General features: G+C 39.9%; 1 protein-coding gene across 9 annotated transcripts in view; it reads right to left on the minus strand.

Annotated features, from left to right (window-relative positions):
* RNF38 (ring finger protein 38) overlaps nt 1-20,512 on the minus strand; it is a 129,087-nt gene that overhangs the window by 44,510 nt on the left and 64,065 nt on the right. Inside the window, exons 1-2 of one of the 9 annotated variants that reach the window (XM_088837975.1) lie at nt 12,955-13,782; nt 4,514-4,663 (exon numbers count right to left, since the gene is read on the minus strand). The exons of 2 other annotated variants lie outside the window; for them this stretch is intronic. Coding sequence is in view for 3 of the 7 variants with exons in the window: in XM_055427060.2 (XP_055283035.1) it covers nt 4,514-4,663 (150 nt within the window). In the remaining 4 variants the exon portion in view is untranslated. Of the gene's footprint in view, nt 1-4,513; nt 4,664-12,420; nt 12,760-12,954; nt 13,783-20,512 lie in introns of those variants that run through there. 6 more of the 9 variants (XM_088837973.1, XM_055427062.2, XM_055427061.2 and 3 more) reach the window with 6 other exon arrangements.

The following is a 20,512-nucleotide window of genomic DNA, read 5'->3' on the forward strand; positions in this document are numbered from 1 at the left end:
AACACTGCTGAACAGAACAGGCCCAACTCTTCTCCACGACAACATCTGATCACACACCTTACAAGTGACGCTTCAAAAGTTGAATGAATTGGGACTACGAAGCTTTGCCTCATCCACCATATTCACCTGACTTCTCGTCAACTGACTGCCACATCCTTGAAGCATCTCAACATCTTTTTGCAGGGAAAATGCTTCCACAACCAGCAGGAGGCAGAAAATGCTTTCCAAGAGTCAGTCGAATCCCAAGGCACAGATTTTTATAATATGGGAATGAACAAACTTATTTCTCATTGGCAAAAATCTGTTGATTGTAATGATTCCTGTTTTCATCAACAAAGACGTGTTTAAGCCTAGTTACAATGATTTAAAACTCACAGTCTGAAACCTCAGTTCCTTTTTCACCAACCTAATTATGAGGTCATGTAGAATTAGAGTTGAAAAATAGCCACTGTATTTAAACAACATGGAACTCAATAACATGGAACTATTTCTTTACAATATGATTTATTATCATTACAGCACATTTCCCTTTATGACAATTTTGGGAAAAGTTCCTGTGTTTCCTCTGTTAATTTTCCTTATGAATTTAAGGATAATTGTAAAGCTCTAAAATAAAAATTTTGTTTTACTTTTTTGGCTGAAATTTTTATTACGTCTATAAACTTGTTAAGAGAATAGACATTTTTACAATAATTAGTCTTCTCTTTCCGAAACAATGTATTTCTTTATTTGTATAAATCAACAAATTTCAATCATCTAACTTCAGTAAATTTACAGATTAAAGTTGTTATCTAGCTGTATTAAAATGCACACCTGAGGAGAAAAAGGAATCTCTTATAGTATTGGTGGGACTCGAAGTTGGTATAGCCACTATAGAAAACAGTATTGAGTTTCCTCAGAAAACTAAAATTATCATACAATCCAGCAATTCCACTCTAAGGCATATATCCAGACAAAATTCTTAATTCAAAATGATACGTTCACCCCTATGTTCATAGGAACACTACAGACAATAGCCAAGACACTGAAACAACTTAAATGTCCACTGACAGATGAATGAATCAGGAAGATGTGATTTATGTGTGTGTGTGTATATATATATATATATATAAAATATATAAATAAAATGGAATACTACTCAGATTAATAATAATAATGCCATCTGCAGTAACATGGGTGCAACTAGAGATTACCATAATAAGTAAAGTAAGAGAAAGACAAATACCATACGATACCACTTATATGTGGAATCTAAAGTACGACACAAATGAACCTATCTACAAAACAGAAATAGACTCACAGGCATAGAGAACAGACTCGTGGTTGCCAAGGGGGAGAGGGCTGGAGGATGAGATGGGAGGATGGGGTTAGCTGATGTAAGTTTTTACATACAGAATGGATAAACAAGCTCCTACTGTATAGCACAAAGAACTATATTCACTATCCTATGATAAACCAAAATGGAAAAGGATATTAAAAATAACATATATATGTTAAACACACACACACATTCCTGAAATCAAGGGCTGTGCCACATCTGAAATTCAAGTTCTCCACAATGCACCTGACTTTTTAATAAAAGCATACAATCTTCACTCACAATCACTGACTTGGTCGGCAGTACAGTAACTGCTCATCTTACTTTCGTTGCATTGTAACTGCTTTACTATGCTGTGTTATTTCTGCTGTACAACAAAGTGAATCAGCTATATGTATACATATATCCCCTCCTTCTTGAACCTCCCTCCCATCCCCCTTCATCCCACTTCTCCAAGTCATCACAGAGCACAGAGTCGAGCTCCCTCTGCTATATGAAACTGCTAATTTTAAAACTGTAGGGGATTGATGGCAAACAGATATGAAGGAATTTGGAAGGGGGGTATTGAAACTATCATATCTTGATTGTATCAGTTCCACATCTGTATGCTTTTGTCAAAACTCACAGAGCTGTACACAAAAAAGGTGAATTCCACTGTAATTATGCCTTAATTTTAATTTTAAAAATGACAAGAAACACCTTGACGCTAATTTTAAATATAGGCTTAGAGATGTAAACCTTTTTAGTAAAAAAAAAAAAAAAAATCAAAGCAAGAAAAACAAAACCATTTTTATAGAAACGTTAAAAAATATTGCTAATAGTTGATTTCTTAAGCTAGATGGTAGATTTTTTAAAATTATACATATATCTTCACACTTCACAACATGCATACGTGAAATATTTCATAATTTTAAAAATTAAAAAGCACACAAAATTTGAAATATTTTGACTAGAAAAATAAGCAAAAAAGAGCAGAGTGAAAAAGTAATAAACAAGGATAGTGATACAAACTCAGTTAAGTAGTGAAGATAAAGGACAAAAAAAGAGATAAAAAATAGGATGAGCGTTTTGTTCAAAGACTGATGGTTAAAAACAGGATCCAGGAGAGTGTCAACACTTGCCTTCACCTCTGTGACCATCCTACTTACTCGTCATATATCCAATTCCACGCTTGAAGCACAAAAAGCCGATCATTTCTTTACTCCTAGAGAAGGCTATATAAGAAATGATGTCCTCACAAAAGAGAATAGTTTCAGCTAAAATACGAAGCAGAGGGGGGTGTTTTAGGGGAAAAAAATGGAAAAGGTAAGGTGATTCTGTTTGGAATGCAGTAAAAAGGGAAAGGAAAAGTAGAGAGTCGGGAGGAAAACAACTTGGAGCAAAACTGGGAGAAAACAATGCATTAAGGCAGTGACTTTTTGAGGAGTAGGATATGGCTGCATAGGTTCTCCTTTTCATATGGCAACTAAGTTTTATAATGATGAGAACCATAACTGGAACTAGGAAATCACATTCAATTTTGGTATCAGAATTAGTTGAAAGTACCTGACAATATCTCAAAGGGGATATGAGAAGGCTTTACTTTGCTTCATGTGGAACAGTGGTAGGGGTAATAAGTGGACAAAGAAAATCTCCAGTCTCTCGTGAGAGCAAAGTACATTGAGGACCTGATTTTTAAGTTAGAGCAAAGTAAGGTTTAAGTTAAATTAGGACTATAAATAAATAATACCTTTCACTTTTCTGCTAACACTCAAGTGGAACTGGCTAGCTTTTTGGTTTTATTTTCAAAACACGGGTTTTAATCTACTGCATTTGGCAGCTACTCTTTTGAGTTTAGTTAATGGTACCTTAATGCTTAAAGACTCAAAGGAAGTAAAGAGAACATAGAAAGTATAAAATAACTGTTTACTGGCTGCAGTAGTGAAGGTATGAAGTCAATCTCTTCTCATTAGTTACTACTAAAGATCAAGTTCTTGCAGCTAATGCTCTATTCAAAGCAGCAGTCAATACGTCATGCAATTCAATAAACTGTCTTTTAACATACAGTGAACTGTGTTTACAGAAATACTCATAAGGTGGTATGAGAGAGATAAGAAATAGCTGAAGTTGGATTTGAGTCTTTATTCTGTCAATAACTAGATATGTAAACTGGGCACTTTAGTGAGATTCTCTGAGGCTATTTCTTCATCTAGAAAACCATCCAGATGAACTTTATTATGATGGCTAAAAACAAAAGGAGACAACACATGCGAAGCAGAGAACCTGACACACAGTATCAACAAGGAAAAACAGACTTAAGAGCCCTGGATCACCTATACACCTATCCTCACCTACCTCAACTTCTAAATCCTACTCTCCAATGTGTCATAAACATTTCTCTTTCAGAAGCAGTCTCAAGTCCCAGCCTACCACTCCCACATGAACAGAAAATAAGCTGGCTCTATCCAAAAGTCCTAGCTTTGATTAGCAACTCCCACTACCTCAACATGTACAATTACATGTCTTGGCCCACAACCCTAGTATCCAGAAGCAATTCTGTAACTTAGTCTGCTTTCTGGTAATGATGACTTCCGTTACTCGATCTCGGGGAGTAATGGATTTTAAATACAGTAGTCAATGATTTCTGTGAGCACATCCTAGTAATCTTGTTAATAACCTAATGATAGTTTAAATCCATTTATACTTTGTTTTCATTTCATATGTAATGACATTTTAAACACATTTATCCACAGGTATCAAAAGTCACAGAAGGCAAGTTACCATATTTTCTCTCTGAAATGTGCATTACTATCAAAGTCTGTAATGTGCATTACTACCAAAGCAGTGATGGCTTTAAAAAATATCTTACATGCTTCTATTTTTCTTTCTCTATACAATTTCACATATTCTGTAATGTCTTCTACTTTCCTACAGAACTTGACCTATTAGGACACGAGATTAAGACCAAAAGATTAAAAAACAAGAATATTAAGTGGTCAAATAGTAACAGCAGCTGAAGAGAAGACAAACATTCTTCAGAAAAGCTGGTTGAATAAGTTAAAGATGTCCTCTAAGAAGAATACTTATTCCCACAAACAACAGAGAATAAGAAGTAGGAAGATACTAAGAATGTTGGTTCAAGCTTTCCTAGAGACAACCTAGTATGTATCTTGTGACTTTCGGCCCTACAAAGGCAAAGGGTAAATATATAAGAACCTGGAAGAAAGCTTTGAAGTGAGCATCCTCTTGAACGGTAGTGTTCTGATCACTTGGGAGGAGAGGGAACAGGCTCTGAAGTCTCACCCTTTCACAAATCACCTTGTTAGGATGGCCAGGTAGAGGTGCTGAATTGGCCCCGGGAGATATCTGGGAAAAAGAGGGAGAAGAAAAGGATAGTTCATGGCTAGCTGCACCAATGTGGAGAATCACGCCTATGAAAGACAGTTTGGATTTTCTAGGTATTTGATGATTTTGTTAGCAGAGCAAAAGAAATAAAAAATTAATGTTAAACATAAAAACAAACATGAGGAAGACAAAGCCTGCCTCTGGCAGTGGGTCTCTCATAAAACTTTCTTTAAAGGCAACAAGCACTACTCAAGAGTGCAAAGTCCTTCCTATGTTTCCCATGTAGTACCTAATGGTATCTTTCTTGCTGGCATTAATTCTGAAATCTTAAATGACAGATAAGATTTCATGTCAAGAAAACCAGAAGTAAAAATCACTTAAGTACAGCAAGATTAGTGTATACCTGGCTATGATTAGTTTTTCATTCTCTTTAACCTTCCAAATTATCAGGCAAGGGAAGAAAGATTTTAGAACATCTATGGCCAAATTTCTATAGTGATCACAGGAATAAAAAAAAAGATTTATACTGTGGAGACCTCAGTTCTATTCAACACAAACCTAGGAACCTACTTAATGAATAAAGGACAAGATCATAAGCCTCAAAGTAAATGCCTGCATGTTTTAAATGCTTGACTAGACTGTGAGTTAATGCCCTAACCTCATATGCAAATATACTTGATCTGTAGCATTTTTGATTAGACATGAGTATCACCATTCCACTGTGCTGTGGAGTGAACTGCCCTTTGGGATTAAGGTTTGTGGACCTGCTTGCCCCTAAAGACCATGTGCTTTAAGGCTGTCTTGTTTTTTCCTTTCATTGCTGCACTCATTCCCTTACATTTAAGTGTCTATCCTGTAACAGGCACTAAACAAAAACACAGTCATGATTTTCTACCTTCAAGAAGTATATGCAATAAAAAGAAAAGCAAATCACCATACAGTATTAAAAAGTACCTTTCTGTAGTAATGGTCCATACTGGTGCTATGGAAAGGTAATTGGTAAGAAACAGTGTTGTCAAGAAACTACAAAATGATCAGCATAACTGGTCAGTAAGGAAGTAGCCAGAGAGGAAGGAATAGACAGATCATAAACTGGCATGCTAATTATATGAATAATGCTGCTATAATAAACTTCATTAGCACCTTTAGAAATTTTTCTTTCTGGCTTGCTATGAGCCTGATCAACAGATAACTAGGCCTGTTGCTAAGAAAATAACGACTTCCAAAGACCTTCCTAGGACTGAAGGCAGTAATTTTAGAATTTATTCGTACTGCTCCACTAACTGCTTTGGACCTGACCTAAGCTCACTTCTGTACCATAAACATGCATGTGTTAATGTCCTTTACCATTGTGATGAAGCAGGAATGACTGAATCAAGGAATATTTACTGACTGCCTCCTACAAGCAAAGAATTATGTTAGAAAAGAAAGGATCCCACCCTCAAGGAGCTTATTCTTGTTTAAAAAAAAAATAGAGGTAGGAGCCATGGGTTTATCTGAGGGCAGGAGTAAGAAAATATTTCACAGGAACAAGTATTTTTCACATTCCTGACTCCATTCAATCTAAGGAGTGCTTTTACCACTTTAAAGCAATTCTTTCTCAAAATGGCCTGTTCCTTTATGCAGGCTACCTGTTCTTTCTACAAGTTTATAATCTGCACAAAAAGTACATCTGAAGAGTGTTTTAATAAGGTAACATACCACCAACCATCACACTTAAGCAGTCTTACAAACTTAAAAAGTGTGAGCAGTACTCTTACAAATTGCTAGTACAAAAGCTGGCTGGGAAAACAAATTTCAGTAATACATAAAAAACTGACAAACCCTGGTCATTGCAGACATAAGGGGAGAAGGGTAAGGGGAGAGAAAAGGAGAGAAAAGGGAAGAGGGAATTCTAAGACAACCTCCAAGATTCCCACCTCTGGTGTGTACCTCCAACCCTGCATGGTATGTGAGGAGGACTGTAAACACAGTGAATTTCATTCCCCTGATTGGGTTTAATTATATGACCTAAATTATACAAACCCCTTCATAGAGGTGAAAGGATTTTCAGATATAATAGATTTCCTGTCAATTTAAAGTTAATCAAAGGGGAGGTTATCCTGGGTAGGCCTGAGTTAATCAGAGAAAGCTCTCAAAAGAGAAATTAAATTGAGCACTTCCTAAAGAGATTCTCCTGCCAACCCTACAGACAAAGTTGCTATGTTCCGAGAAGGCATATGAATGGTAGAGACCTGAGGGCAGCTAGAAGCTAAAAGTGGCCATCAGTTGATAGCTAGCTAAGATCAAGATCCCCTCAAAGAAAACGGGGGGCCTCAGTCCTATAATCACAAGAACAACATTATGACAACAATGAGCTTGGAAGAGGACATTAAGTCTCTAATAAAATCAGAGCCCAGCCAAAGAAGACCCTGACAGAGGCTCTAGAGCTAACCCATCCCAGGACTTTGATCCACAGAAACTATAAGGTAACAAGATTTGCTTTACACTACTAAACTTGTGGCAATTTGTTACACATAGTAGAAAACTAGCACAACACACATGTACATGACAGAATAAAAACTGGGTACCATACTCAAGCAAAGTTTCTTCTCCAGAATTCGAGAGAAAAATTCTGTATTAATTTGATTATGAAAGACATAAATTAAAACTTAAAAAAAAATACCTAAGCAATACAGCAGTTTTTAAAACCTCAATTAGGTAATAGTAAACTTCATGACAGGAATCAAACTGGGTTTTCTGATCTTTACATGCTACAAGTTAGGGTTAACCAACTTGCCTGCTTAAAGTGAAACATAAATACCAGAGCCATAATTTGAAGCCAAGTGTATCTGGTTCTAAGATTCAGACTCAACCACTAAACCACCTTCTAATTGCAGAATTTTAAAAGTAACATTCTTCTTTGTAATCTATCTAGTTGGATTAGTAACTAGCAACTATTCCACAATGCCTATGTACTTAAAGCTATTTTAAGTACTTAAAAATGAATGTTTACTTGGAAATTGTTTCTGACTTCTACTACTTCCCTAACTCTCCCTCAGTTAAAATTAGTCAGGTTATAAAGTATCTGAAAATCAATACAGTTCTATTTTCCCCTAACATACCAACTGCTGAGCATTACAAAGACATGGTAACTTCAGCCTTCTCTCAGGATGCAACTGTATTTTAGAAGTCCTGCCATGAAACATCCCTGAGATGGGACTGAGCCTGTAACTCCACACACTTTGCATTTTTAATGTTACATATAACAATATGACTAGTTCATCCAGCATAACTGTTTCCTGTTTTATAAGACTGAAATTACAGAAAACACTTTAACCTTTAAGCAACAACACATTACTATTTTAAGGTCATCCTTCTATTTAATGTGGCTTTTCCCCAGCCTGGTAGCCATACTACCAACAACTTAACCTCAGTGTTAAGAGAGTGTACTATTATCATCATCACTGTGGTAAACTGCAGTAGTTATTGTGTTAAAAATAACATAGGACTTAGGTCCACATAGTCCCAGAATCAGCTTCCTCCAAAATCACTGGGAAAGAAAAAAAAAGCTACCATGGATGTTTATGTTGGTTGATTACTGTGCTAGAAGCTTACTATGTATGATTCCTTTAAAACTAACAAAATCCTGTATGGTTTTTTTTTTTAATTGGAAGATAACTGCTTTAGAATATTGTGTTGGCTTCTGCCCATACAACAATGTGAATCAGCCATAGGCAAAAATCACTTCTGATGACAGCTTCCTTCTTTGTTTACGTTTTTCTCATAAAAGTAGAGAATATACAAATGTATGATGACCTCTGCTGCTGCTGCTGCTAAGTCGCTTCAGTCGTGTCCCACTCTGTGCGACCCCATAGACGGCAGCCTACCAGGCTCCCCCGTCCCTGGGATTCTCCAGGCAAGAACACTGGAGTGGGTTGCCATTTCCTTCTCCAATGCATGAAAGTGAAAAGTGAAAGTGAGGTCGCTCAGTCGTATCCGACTGAGTGACCCCATGGACTGCAGCCTACCAGGCTCCTTCATCCATGGGATTTTCTAGGCAAGAGTACTGAAGTGGCTTGCCATTACCTTCTCCGATGATGACCTCTAGGCCAGTATTAAATAATGTGTACTTTCCACAAAATAAATTGCTCAAAAGGCCAAACCTTCTTCTCCAAAATGGTAACAATACTCTCCAGAAAAAAAAAAAAAAACACACAACTGTTCACTGTTACAAGTTGCATACCAACTGCTCAAAGGCAGTAAAATCATAGGCTAACAGGAAAAAGGAAAGAACAAAAGATGATGAGTTAGGTGTTTGGTTGTTGACTCCAACAAGTCCCTTACTCCTTTTGGTCGAAGTCTGGGTACCTAAAAAATGAAGAGGTCAAATCCAAATTATATAAAAATCCAAATATTCTCACTGCTTCCACAATGGCAAATGTTAATCTCCTGGAAAGTAATCAAGGAGATTTTATTAACAACAGTTCAAATCACTGATCTTTCATCTGATAAATTCTCAGGTTATATTCCAAAATACGAGAAAAATCATATGCATAAATATATTCATCACATCAAAGCAACAATTTTAAAGGGAACTAGAAGTAACCTAAACATTTAACAAGTATTTGTTAAGTCAGTTTATGGTATGTTATTATGCAGTTGTTAAACCATTTAAGAGCTGGTACTACTTACCTGAGAAGGATCATTATTTTTCAGCACTGGGATACTTTAAAAAATAAATAATTATTCCCGTTCTTGAGTTAGGGCAATGACAAACTGGATCGACGTCTTTGGGGGAGCAGAGCAAAATCAGGGTTGGTGAAAATAGCTGAAAAGCTCCACCCTTCTTTTTCGCCCCTTAGTCACACAAATTAATGGGGAGGGGTAAAGAAGGTGCAACTAAGGAAGTCTCTAACCACTACATGTACTGAACTAGTGAACATAAACATTAGGAAAAGTAACAGTTATACATTCTACTAGTAAGTTTTTCTTTTGTCCACTTTCACAATCCAGGATTTGCCAGCACGAGGATTATTCTCCCCTTAAGCAAGTGTTTCTAAATCATTTTACTTAAGCTGGTAACCTCAAAGTTGTTGTTGCTCTGTAAATTGCTCTAAATCATCTCTTCAAGATTTCTAAGAATTATATGGATTTCGAAAATACCTAAACCAGGAACAGTCCAAATCAATAAAAAACTTACATAAACATTTGAAAAGATGAAGTGTGACTGAGCTCTTCATAAATCTTACTAAATAAAATAATTCAAATATTTATTGCATATCTATCATATGCTGCTGCTGCTAAGTCACTTCAGTCGTGTGCGACTCTGTGCGACCCCATAGACGGCAGCCCACCAGGATCCCCCATCCCTGCGATTCTCCAGGCAAGAACACTGGAGTGGGTTGCCATTTCCTTCTCCAATGTGTGAAAGTGAAAAGTGAAAGTGAAGTCGCTCAGTCGTGTCTGACCCTTAGCAACCCCATGGACTGCAGCCTACCAGGCTCCTCTATCCATGGGATTTTCTAGGCAAGAGTACTGGAGTGTCTTGCCATTGCCTTCTCCGATCATATGCTAGATACTATGAAAACAGAAATATTTCTTGCCCTCAAAGAGATCCAGTCTAGTGAGGGGCAAATTCAACAGAAATAAATGAGGGTAACTTAGAGGGGAGAAGGAAAAGTGTTCAGATCCTTTAAAAAGGAACATGAAATGACATTAGAGCTGGGGGAAAGACAAGACTGTGCATATGGCCCCTCTTTGTCTACTTGCTCCAATTTCTTGTTTATTATTACAGAGTTCAAGCATTTGACTGATCTCCAGATAGACAATGTGATGTTAAGAATTTCACATTTGCTGAACAAATGAACTAGACTACAACTACAGAGTTCAACTGGGTGTTCACAATCCATATACTCTGTCCAGAGAATAAATTAAGCAAGCTATGATTTAACCAAGACAACATGAAAATGGATGTCTGATATATGCGGTTAGTAGAAAAACAACTAATAAACTAGTAGACCTAGACACTACACAACAATCACAGGCCTAATTAAGAAGCTACCTTACCAGAAAAATGAATTACAAAATGGTGGTGGCTTAAACAAAACTGGGGCAGCATAGAGAGAAACAGATGGAATAGACTGGAAGTAGAAGGCAACGATCAATCATCTTTCCATACTGATCAATTATTTCAGAGACTTTTATCTGAGGATTTCTCACCCATACTTCTCACTCTCAGCCTTGCAGGGAAAAGTAAAAAATGAGCACAAATAAAAACAGACTAGTGATGTAACCAAAAGCCTCATCCAAAGTAGTTGGCAGAGACACAATAGGCCTACACTCCACATTATGATGCTAACATATTCAAGTATATCTAACTGTGTCACCTTCTGTCCATCGACTTCCTCAAAAATCAGGTTACTTTAGTATAGAAAATCCTCAATATTTATTCAAATTAATAACTTCCAACTTAGTTAACCTATAAAAATAGGATGAGCATATGAAATTCAACAAGTATAAGAACACACTACCTTTCAGACTCACAGAAGGTATCAGAAGTGGAGGAACCACAGAGATCATTTAAGTCCAACTCATATTTTACAGATAAGAACCTGAGGCCCACACGGCTAATTTGCGGCAAAATTTATTCAACTACAGCCTCTAAAGGCCATCAAGTCTTTTAGAAACAAACCTTAAAGAAAATTATAGATATCAACTTAAAATTGAACCCGTATAATTAACAGATTCAAGGCTCAATAGGTCTTCAAAAAGTGAAATATATTACACGAATGCTTTTATGAGCGAGCAAGAGCTGGATACAATTTCTACTGAAAAATCCATTTAATCTTTTTATTACAAGTACATGCCTGCTGCAATGCAAATGATCTGATCCCTATATTTGGTCTTGTATTGTTACTTCTGTAGGAAGCCCAAAATTTCTTCCTAATGGAAGACAGACACAATTTTAATTTAATCCCAACTGTCTCTAGATCCTCATTAAGTTTTGATTTCTTAAAAACTGAGGAAATGGATTAAAAAAAAATTTAAGCCTAGTTGGGAGCTATTTAAAGGAATTCTGCAGTAATTGTGTTACAACAGTACCTGCAATCAAGGCCAAAGAGGATCTACAAAGTCTTGCAATTTTAAGGTAATAAACGACTGTGAATGAGTTGCACACACTTAAATCTTCGTGTGTTAAGTGCGCCTCGTAAGAAATCAGAAAAGGCAATTAAAGATTACATGTTGTTTCTATTTACGGTGGAAGATTAATATACCCAACTTAATACATCATTTTTGCAGCACAAATAAAAAGCAAGGTCTTACAAGTCCTACACACGCAAGTGAAAACTTTATTCTCTTTATCCCTCAATAATTTGAAAAACTCTCGGCTCAAAACCAACCTCTTTCATTCTTCAGCCCTGAAAGGAAGAACTTCCATCCCCTAGAACAAAACGCAGCCTGTTCAGAAACCCGCGGCTGCAGAAGGACGCGAGAGAGGACCCTCCGGACCGGGTTCTGCGTTCTCCTGAGTGACATCATTTCACCTGCGCCTGGGCAAACACGGAGGGAGCAAAAGAGCCAGGCCATCCACCAGACGGCGGTGGGCTGGCGCTCCCTCGGGCTGTGCCCGCACCTCCCCGTCGCTGCCCGGGGAACAAAGAGCGCCGGGCGGCCCGGCCGCGCCCCGTTGAACACCAAGCAACCACATCTCTAGCGCGGCCCGGTAGGCTCCCGACCGCCCGAGGCTCGGTCCGTCCCGCCCTCGTGCTGGAATCAACGGCTGCGGCAGCCAGTACCTGCGAGGGGAGGCTCCGCCCTGCGGGGCTACTCCCGCGGCTCCTCGCTAGGCCGCCGCCTCCTATTGTGACCGCTCGCCCAGCCAGCGGCCAGCTCGCCAGATCTTCCGTTCCCGGGCCTTCTCAACCCCGGAACCCGAACTCCGACCCAGGCGCTATCACGGCGCTTCCTTCCTCCCGGCACCATCACACGGGCCGCGCCACAAAACTACGGCTGCACGCCCAGAGCTGACAGAGTCGGCTAACGCCTCGGGGGCTCCATCCTCTCCGCCCCCCGCGCCCTAACCGCCCGGGCCGCCGCACGGCCCCGCACCGCTGCACGAGGGGCCCCGCCCCGCCGCGCCGCGCCGCGCCGCGCCCCGCCCCGCCCCGCCGCTCGAAGACAGGACTCGCCGCGCGCCGGCGCACTACGCTCCGCTGCGCGCGCAGGCGACGCCCCCAGGCGCCAGGCCGCAAGATGCGCGAGCACGCGGCCCTCCCACTCTCAGCTCTGGGTGGCCCACCTGCCCACTCCGACCCCTCACAGAAACGAACCTAGCGAGCCCAGCGTGCACGACCGCCAGACGCTCCGCCCCTCTCCCCCTCGGCTGGTCTCTGCGCGCGGAGACCCTTTTGTTTCCACCCGCGGGGAGGGGGCGGAGCGGGCTGCGCGCGTCCCGGCGCGCGACTCGGACTAGTTCCGGCAACAGAGCCGTCGCGCAGCGCCCCTGCGCAGCCCCGCCCCGTCCCGCCCCCCACGGACAGAAAGGCCGCCGCTACGCCGGGCAGCGGGCGGGCCGAGCCTCCCAATTCGTACACACCTCTCCCAGAATCTTGTTGCAAGTGCGTGCCTAGCGCCTTCAAAACTTAGCCATCAAACAGTACCTGACTTCATTCAGATTTCAAATACAGTATATGTACCCATGTGGCCTAAATGTTAGGAATTTTTATTGATGTAGAGGCAGGTGATTTGTCCGGGTGTCTTTGTCCAATGTATCTCTGGAGAGGCAGAGTCAACCCTAATTTGTCCTACTGCAAGGCTCAATTAATTATATTGTGCTGAGAACAGGAAATGAGACAGGTACGGAGACAGAAGCTGTCATGGTGCCTGTCCTGATAATCACATTCAAGATCTAAAAGAGGATGTAAAATCTTCCATAAAGCGCAGTAAATACAAGGACAAAATAGTTCAAGTGATATCGAAGGAAAGAGGGAGGTCAAGGGGACATCATCAAAGAAGTGGGTTTTAAGTAGATAGGAATTATATGTCTTCAAGGATGGCGACCATATTTCAGGCAAATCATCAAAAAAACCCAGGTTCTAGTTATTTTGGCATTACTCAAACCAGTCTCCAGCCTGCTCTGGGCCAAAGCTGCTTCCGATAGAAAATTAGGGAATCAGACTAAAATGATGTTCCAGGATCCTCTGAACCTCTATGTATGAATAACACGAAATGGTAATTATTTGAATACATTTGTCTCCCATGTCAGACTCAGTGATCAGACTGTTTTTGACTATAACCCTAAAGTCCAAAGCTACAGCATGAAACACAACAGCAGGTGCTTAGCAACTGCTGAACTCAAAGTTCCAGCAATCACATCACAGGCTTTTACAACTCCTAACAAAGAGAAGCCAGAATGAGACAATAGGCCCCCATGAACACATCCCCTCCCCCAGCCCCACACCCCCATTATATAGCCCTGTTATCTAGCCACCCTTCCCCCTCAAAGCCCTCTCTGCCAGTCTTCCAAAGCAAGCCAATTTGAAGATGTTTACATCCAAACTTTTTAAGGTCCCCGCCTCTCATTTCATATACAGACGCATAAATCCCAACCACACCTTTAGGTGCATCCAATGTAATCCACTCCTAACCTCTGTCTCCTGCTGTGGATTCACCTGGCATTACAGATCTTCCAACAAAATCTGTCATACAAGCTTTCTTACATAATACAGACCACCCTGAAACAGCTTTTCTTGTTTAACTGTATACAGGTATGTAATGAGAGGAGGAAGCATAGAAAAAAAAAAAAAAGGAGCGGGGAACAGGGAGGGAAATTACCATTTGGAAGTTGCCCAATTGTAATGTAAGGTAAAAGTCAGGTTCCTCAAGTGTTGAATCTCAGTGGCAAAAACCTATTACAGTCTTCCAGGGTTCCTAATCCTTAAACTTACATGCATTTCCCCTAGCCTTCAGCCAATCCTTTGTCAGGCAAACTCCTGAAAATCCTTCTTAAATGGTTGAGCTCTTACTTAACTGGGGTGTGAGGACTTGATCTAAGAAGTCTGTCCATTGGTAAACAATGCTCCCACACCTCAAGGTTGAATAGTTTGAAATTTGTACTGCAATTGTTTATTACCCTGCTAATAAACACCCAGTGAGTGGGTTAAATTTTAAGGTTCCCTGGTGGCTCAGATGGTAAAGGGTCTGCCTGCAATGTAGGAGACCCGGGTTCAATCCCTGGGTCAGGAAGATCCCCTGGAGCAGGAAATGGCAACCCACTCCAGTACTCTTGCCTGGAAAATTCCATGGACGGAGGAGCCTGGTAGGCTACAGTCCATGGGGTCACAAAGAGTCGGACACAACTGAGCAACTTCACTGACCACCTAGTGTGGTGGAGAATAAATTATACTGGAGCAGTTGCTCATCCCTAGTCCACCTAAAATTTTACTTGGAGTCTGTACAAAAAGGTTGGGAACCGTGTTGGAGAGATGTCCAATGGATTTTTCTGCAGTGATAGAAATGTTCAACATCTGCAGCAGCATCCAAAAGATAGCCATTATCTACGTATACATGGCTACTGAGTGAGGACTTGAAATGGGGCTAGTGCAACTAATGAATTAACCAGGATTGTATAAACAATCACATGTGGCTAGGGAACAGTACAGCACTTGGAGGAAAAGTAGTTGCTTGTAGTAAGCGCTTTTTGAGAATTCTGACTCCAAGACTGCCCTTTAAAATTGGTTTTTAAAAAAATTGGTTTTCATGACAGAAGTGAAAACTTTACTAAATAACTACTAAAAACTTCTTCCTGGGGTATCTGGGTCATTTAAGTCCCCTCAACTTCTAAAATAAAAATATACCAATATATGTTGCTTACCAAAGAGGAAAATATTGCAGTTACTTCAAATGTGTGTGGTCATTGGTCTACCCTGGTGTCCTAACATTCTCAGTTCAGTTCACTTGCTCAGTCGTGTCCGACTCTCCGCGACCCCATGAATCACAGCATGCCAGGCCTCCCTGTCCATCACCAACTCCCGGAGTTCACTCAAACTCATGTCCATCGAGTCGGTGATGCCATCCAGCCATCTCATTCTCTGTCGTCCCCTTCTCCTCCCACCCTCAATCCCTCCCAGCATCAGAGTCTTTTCCAGTCAGTCAACTCGTCACATGAGGTGGCCAAAGTATTGGAGTTTCAGCTTTAACATCAGTCATTCCAATGAACACCCAGGATTGATCTCCTTTAGAATGGACTGGCTGGATCTCCGTGCAGTCCAAGGGACTCTCAAGAGTCTTCTCCAGCACCACAGTTCAAAAGCATCAATTCTTCGGCGATCAGCTTTCTTCACAGTCCAACTCTCACATCCTAACATTCTAGTACATGGAAATAACTGCTGAGAATTTTGCATTGGGCTTTCCCTTGTGGCTCAACTGGTAAAGAATCCACCTGCCATGCAGAGATCGCTCTGGGTTGGGAAGATCCCCTGGAAAAGGGAAAGGCTACCCACTCCAGTATTCTGGTCTGGAGAATTCCAAGGACTGTATAGTCCATGGGGTCACAAAGAGTGGGACACAACTGAGCGACTTTCACATTGATCTCGAGATGAATTAGATGGTATTGATACCTTCATAATATTAAATCTTCAAACTGTAAGTAAGATGCATCATTTATTTACCTGAGTTATTAATGTTTTCAATAATGCTTCACAGTTTTCTGGAAGTTTTCTTGCACATTTGTTCTTGGGTTTATTCTAAGTTTTATACATAATTATTAATTCTAATAGTTTTCTTAATTTTTTTTGCATTTCCTACACATATAATCTCATTGGCACAAAATAACCATTCAATTTCTATCTTTCCAACATGTTTTCCTCTTATCTTGTCTTACTGCACTGGCTAGGACTCCCGGTACAATGCTAAATAGGTACAGTGACAGCATGCATTTTTGTCTTATTCCAAAAATGGAAAGCTTCCAACATTTCACCTTTAAGTATGATGTTGGCAGTAGGTTTTTGGTAGATCCCTTTAGCAAATCAAGGGAGTTTTGTTTTATTTTAAATTTGTTAAAAGTTTACCATAAAATGGATATTTAATTTTATCAAAATTTTCTGCATCTATTCGATAATCACAGAATTTCTGTTGTTGGGTGAATTACATTGCTTTTTGGAGGTTAAACCAATTTTACATTCCTATAAAACCATATCATATGGTGCTACTCTTTTTATACACTGTTGGATTTGGTTTGCTAATAGTTTGCTTACAATCTTTACATCTGTGTTCTTAAGTGAGAATAGCTGTTACTTTTCATCTTTGTAACATTCTTATCAAGTCTTGTCACAGATATTATGCTAGCCTCAGAAAATGAATCCTGGAGTATTCTTTTTCTGTTCTCTCAAAGAGTTTCTGTAAGATTGGTGATGTGCCTTCTTTAAATGTTTGGTAGAATTCGCTCGTTAGCCAACTGAACTTGGAAATTATATTTCTTTAGTAATTATGAATTTCTCATCAGACTTTCTGCCTTTTCCTTAATTCTTTTGTTGTTTGTTTTGGGGCCACCCTGCAGCATTCAGGATCTTAGTTCTTCAACCAGGGATCCAATCCGTGATTCCTGCATTGGAAGTGCAGAATCTTAACCACTGGACCACAAGGAATTCCCTTTTCCTTATTCCAACAAAAGAAAACCACTATAATCTTAGAACATATATAAGGAAGATCTCATTCTGAAACTCATAGGTAACAAGAGAAAAAAATAGATAAATCTGGATTACTTCAAAATAAAAACATCAGTGCAACAGAGTGAAAAGGGAACCTATGGAATAGGAGAAAATATTTTCAAGTCATATCTGATAAGAGATTAGTATCCAGAATATATAAAGAACTATAGGTGGCGCTAGTGGTAAAGAACCTGCCGCCAATGCAGGAGACCTAACAGAGGTAGGTTTGATCCCTGGGTTGGGAAGATCCCCTGGAGGAGGACATGGCAACCCACTCCAGAGTTCTCGCCTGGAGAATCCCATGGACAGAGAAGCCTGGAAGGCTACAGTCCATAGGGTTGCAGAGTTGGACATGACAGAAGTGATTTAGCACACAAGCACACACACATAAAGAACTACAGCCAAGCAAAAACTAAAACCTGATTATAAAATTGGCAAAGGATTGAAATAGACATTTTTCCAAAGATGTTAAAATGTCCAATAAGCACATGAAAATATGTTCAACATCACTAGTCAGGAGGAAAATGCAAATCAAAACCACAATGAGATACTACCTCACACTCATTAGGAGGTTACTATTAAACAAAAATACAAAAACAGAAAAAAAAAGTGTTGACAGGATGTGGAAAAACTGGAATCCTTGTACACTCTTGGTGGGAATGTAAAATGGTGCAGTCACTTCAGGAAACAGAACAGTGGTTCGCCAAAACATTAAAAATAGGGGGAAAAAAGATCCAGCAATTCCACTTCTAGGCATATACCCCAAAGAGTTGAAAGCAGAATCTAGAAGCAGTATTTGTACACCCAGGGTCCTAGCAGCATTATTCACAATAGCTAAAATGTGGAAGTAACCCAAGTGACCATCCATGGATGAATAAACAAAATGTGCTATACACATAGTGGAATATTATTCAGCCCTTTAAAAGGAAGGAAGTTCTGAAGCATGCTACAACATGGATGAACACTGACAACATTATGCTAAGTCAGTCACAAAAAAACAACTATTATATGACTTCACTTATATTAGGTATACAGAGCACTCAAGAGACAAAGAGACAAAGTAGAAGAGTGATTGCCAGAGCTTGGGAGAAGAGTAAGTTATTGTGTAATGAATATAGTTTTCATTTTGCAATGTAAAAGAGTTCTGGAGATTGGCTGCACAATGTGAATGTACTTAACACTGCTGAGCTGTACACCTAAATGAATGGTTAAGAAGGTAAATTTTGTCTTGCAGATTTTAACAATAATTTTTAAAAATTCTTATCACAGCAGCAAAAGGGATACTGTAAAAGAATATATAATGTCACTCCTTTGCTTAAAACCTTCCAAAGGCTTCCCATGTAGGCAGAATAAAATCTAAACTTCTTTCCCTGGCTTACCAAGATCCACTCAATTTCGTCCATACCAACCTCTTCAACCTCATCTCATATCACCATTTCTACCCTCATCCACCTTGCTGGAGTACATCAGCTCTCCTTCTCTTTATTTCTATCAGGGCTTTTGCACTAGCTGTTGCCTCTCCCTAGAATGTTCTATGGCCCAGATTTTCTCCATTTGTTCTTTTTCATCTGTCAGATCTTAGCCTAAGTGTAACCTTCTTAAAGGCCTTCCCGAATACCTAACTAGAGCAGCCAACTGCTCAACTACTTGCACAGTACTTTAGAGTATCTGATTATTTACTTGTTTACATATACAGTTCATTTTCTGCCTCTTCCACAAAGTAAGCACCCTACGAAGAAGGACCTTCTTTGTCAGTCTTTTCACCATGGTACTCTGTTGATGCAGGTATGCCTGGCATAGAGTAGGCACTTGTAAATGTTTGCTAAATGAATAGAGTTCTCCCAAAAGAATGCACTGGTCATAGCAAACACCCTCTTCCAACAACGCAAGAGAAGACTCTACACATGGACATCACCAGATGGTCAACACCAAAATCAGACTGATTATATCCTTTGCAGCCAAAGATGGAGAAGCTCTATACAGGCAGCAAAAACAAGACTGGGAGCTGACTGTGACTCAGATCATGAACTCCTTATTGCCAAATTCAGACTTAAATTGAAGAAAGTGGGAAAAACCACTAGATATGACCTAAGTCAAATCCCTTATGACTATACAGTGGAAGTGACAAATAGATTTGAGGGACTAGATCTAATAGAGTGCCTGATGAACTATGGACGGAGGTTTGTGACACTGTACAGGAGACAGGGAACAAGACCATCCCCAAGAAAAAGAAATGCAAAAAAGCAAAATGGCTGTCTGAGGAGGCCTTACAAATAGCTGTGAAAAGAAGAGACACAAAAAGCAAAGGAGAAAAGGAAAGATATACCCATTTGAATGCAGAGTTCCAAAGAATAGCAAGGAGAGAGAAGAAAGCCTTCCTTAGCGATCAATGCAAAGAAATAGAGGAAAACAATAGAATGGGAAAGACTAGAGATCTCTTCAAGATAATTAGAGATACCAAGGGAACATTTCATGCAAAGATGGGCTCAATAAAGGACAGAAATTGTATGCACCTAACAGAAGCAGAAGATATCAAGAGGTGGCAAGAATACACAGAAGAACTGTACAAAAAAGATCTTCACGACCGAGATAATCACGAAGGTGTGATCACTCACATTCACCTAGAGCCAGACATCCTGGAATGTGAAGTCAGGTGGACCTTAGGAAGCATCACTACAAACAAAGCTAGTGGAGGTGATGGAATTCCAGTTGAGCTATTTCAAATCCTGAAAGATGATGCTGTAAAAGTGCTGCACTCAATATGGCAGCAAATTTGGGAAACTCAGCAGTGGCCACAGGACTAGAAAAGGTCAGTTTTCATTCCAATCCCAAAGAAAGGCAATGCCAGAGAATGCTCAAACTGCCACACGATTGCACTCATCTCACACGCTAGTAAAGTAATGCTCAAAATTCTCCAAGCCAGGTTTCAGCAATATGTGAACTTCCAGAAGTTCTAGCTGGATTTAGAAAAGGCAGAGGGACCAGAGATCAAATTGCCAACATCCACTGGATCATCGAAAAAGCAAGAGAATTCCAAAAAAACATCTATTTCTGCTTTATTGACTATGCCAAAGCCTTTGACTGTGTGGATCACAACAAACTATGGAAAATTCTGAAAGAGATGGGAATACCAGACCACCTGACCTGCCTCTTGAGAAACCTGTATGCAGGTCAGGAAGCA

The sequence above is a fragment of the Moschus berezovskii genome, chromosome 7, assembly GCF_049115385.1.
Source record: "Moschus berezovskii isolate FMDL1 chromosome 7, NW_MosBer_1.0, whole genome shotgun sequence".
NCBI classification, from domain to species: Eukaryota; Metazoa; Chordata; class Mammalia; order Artiodactyla; family Moschidae; genus Moschus; species Moschus berezovskii.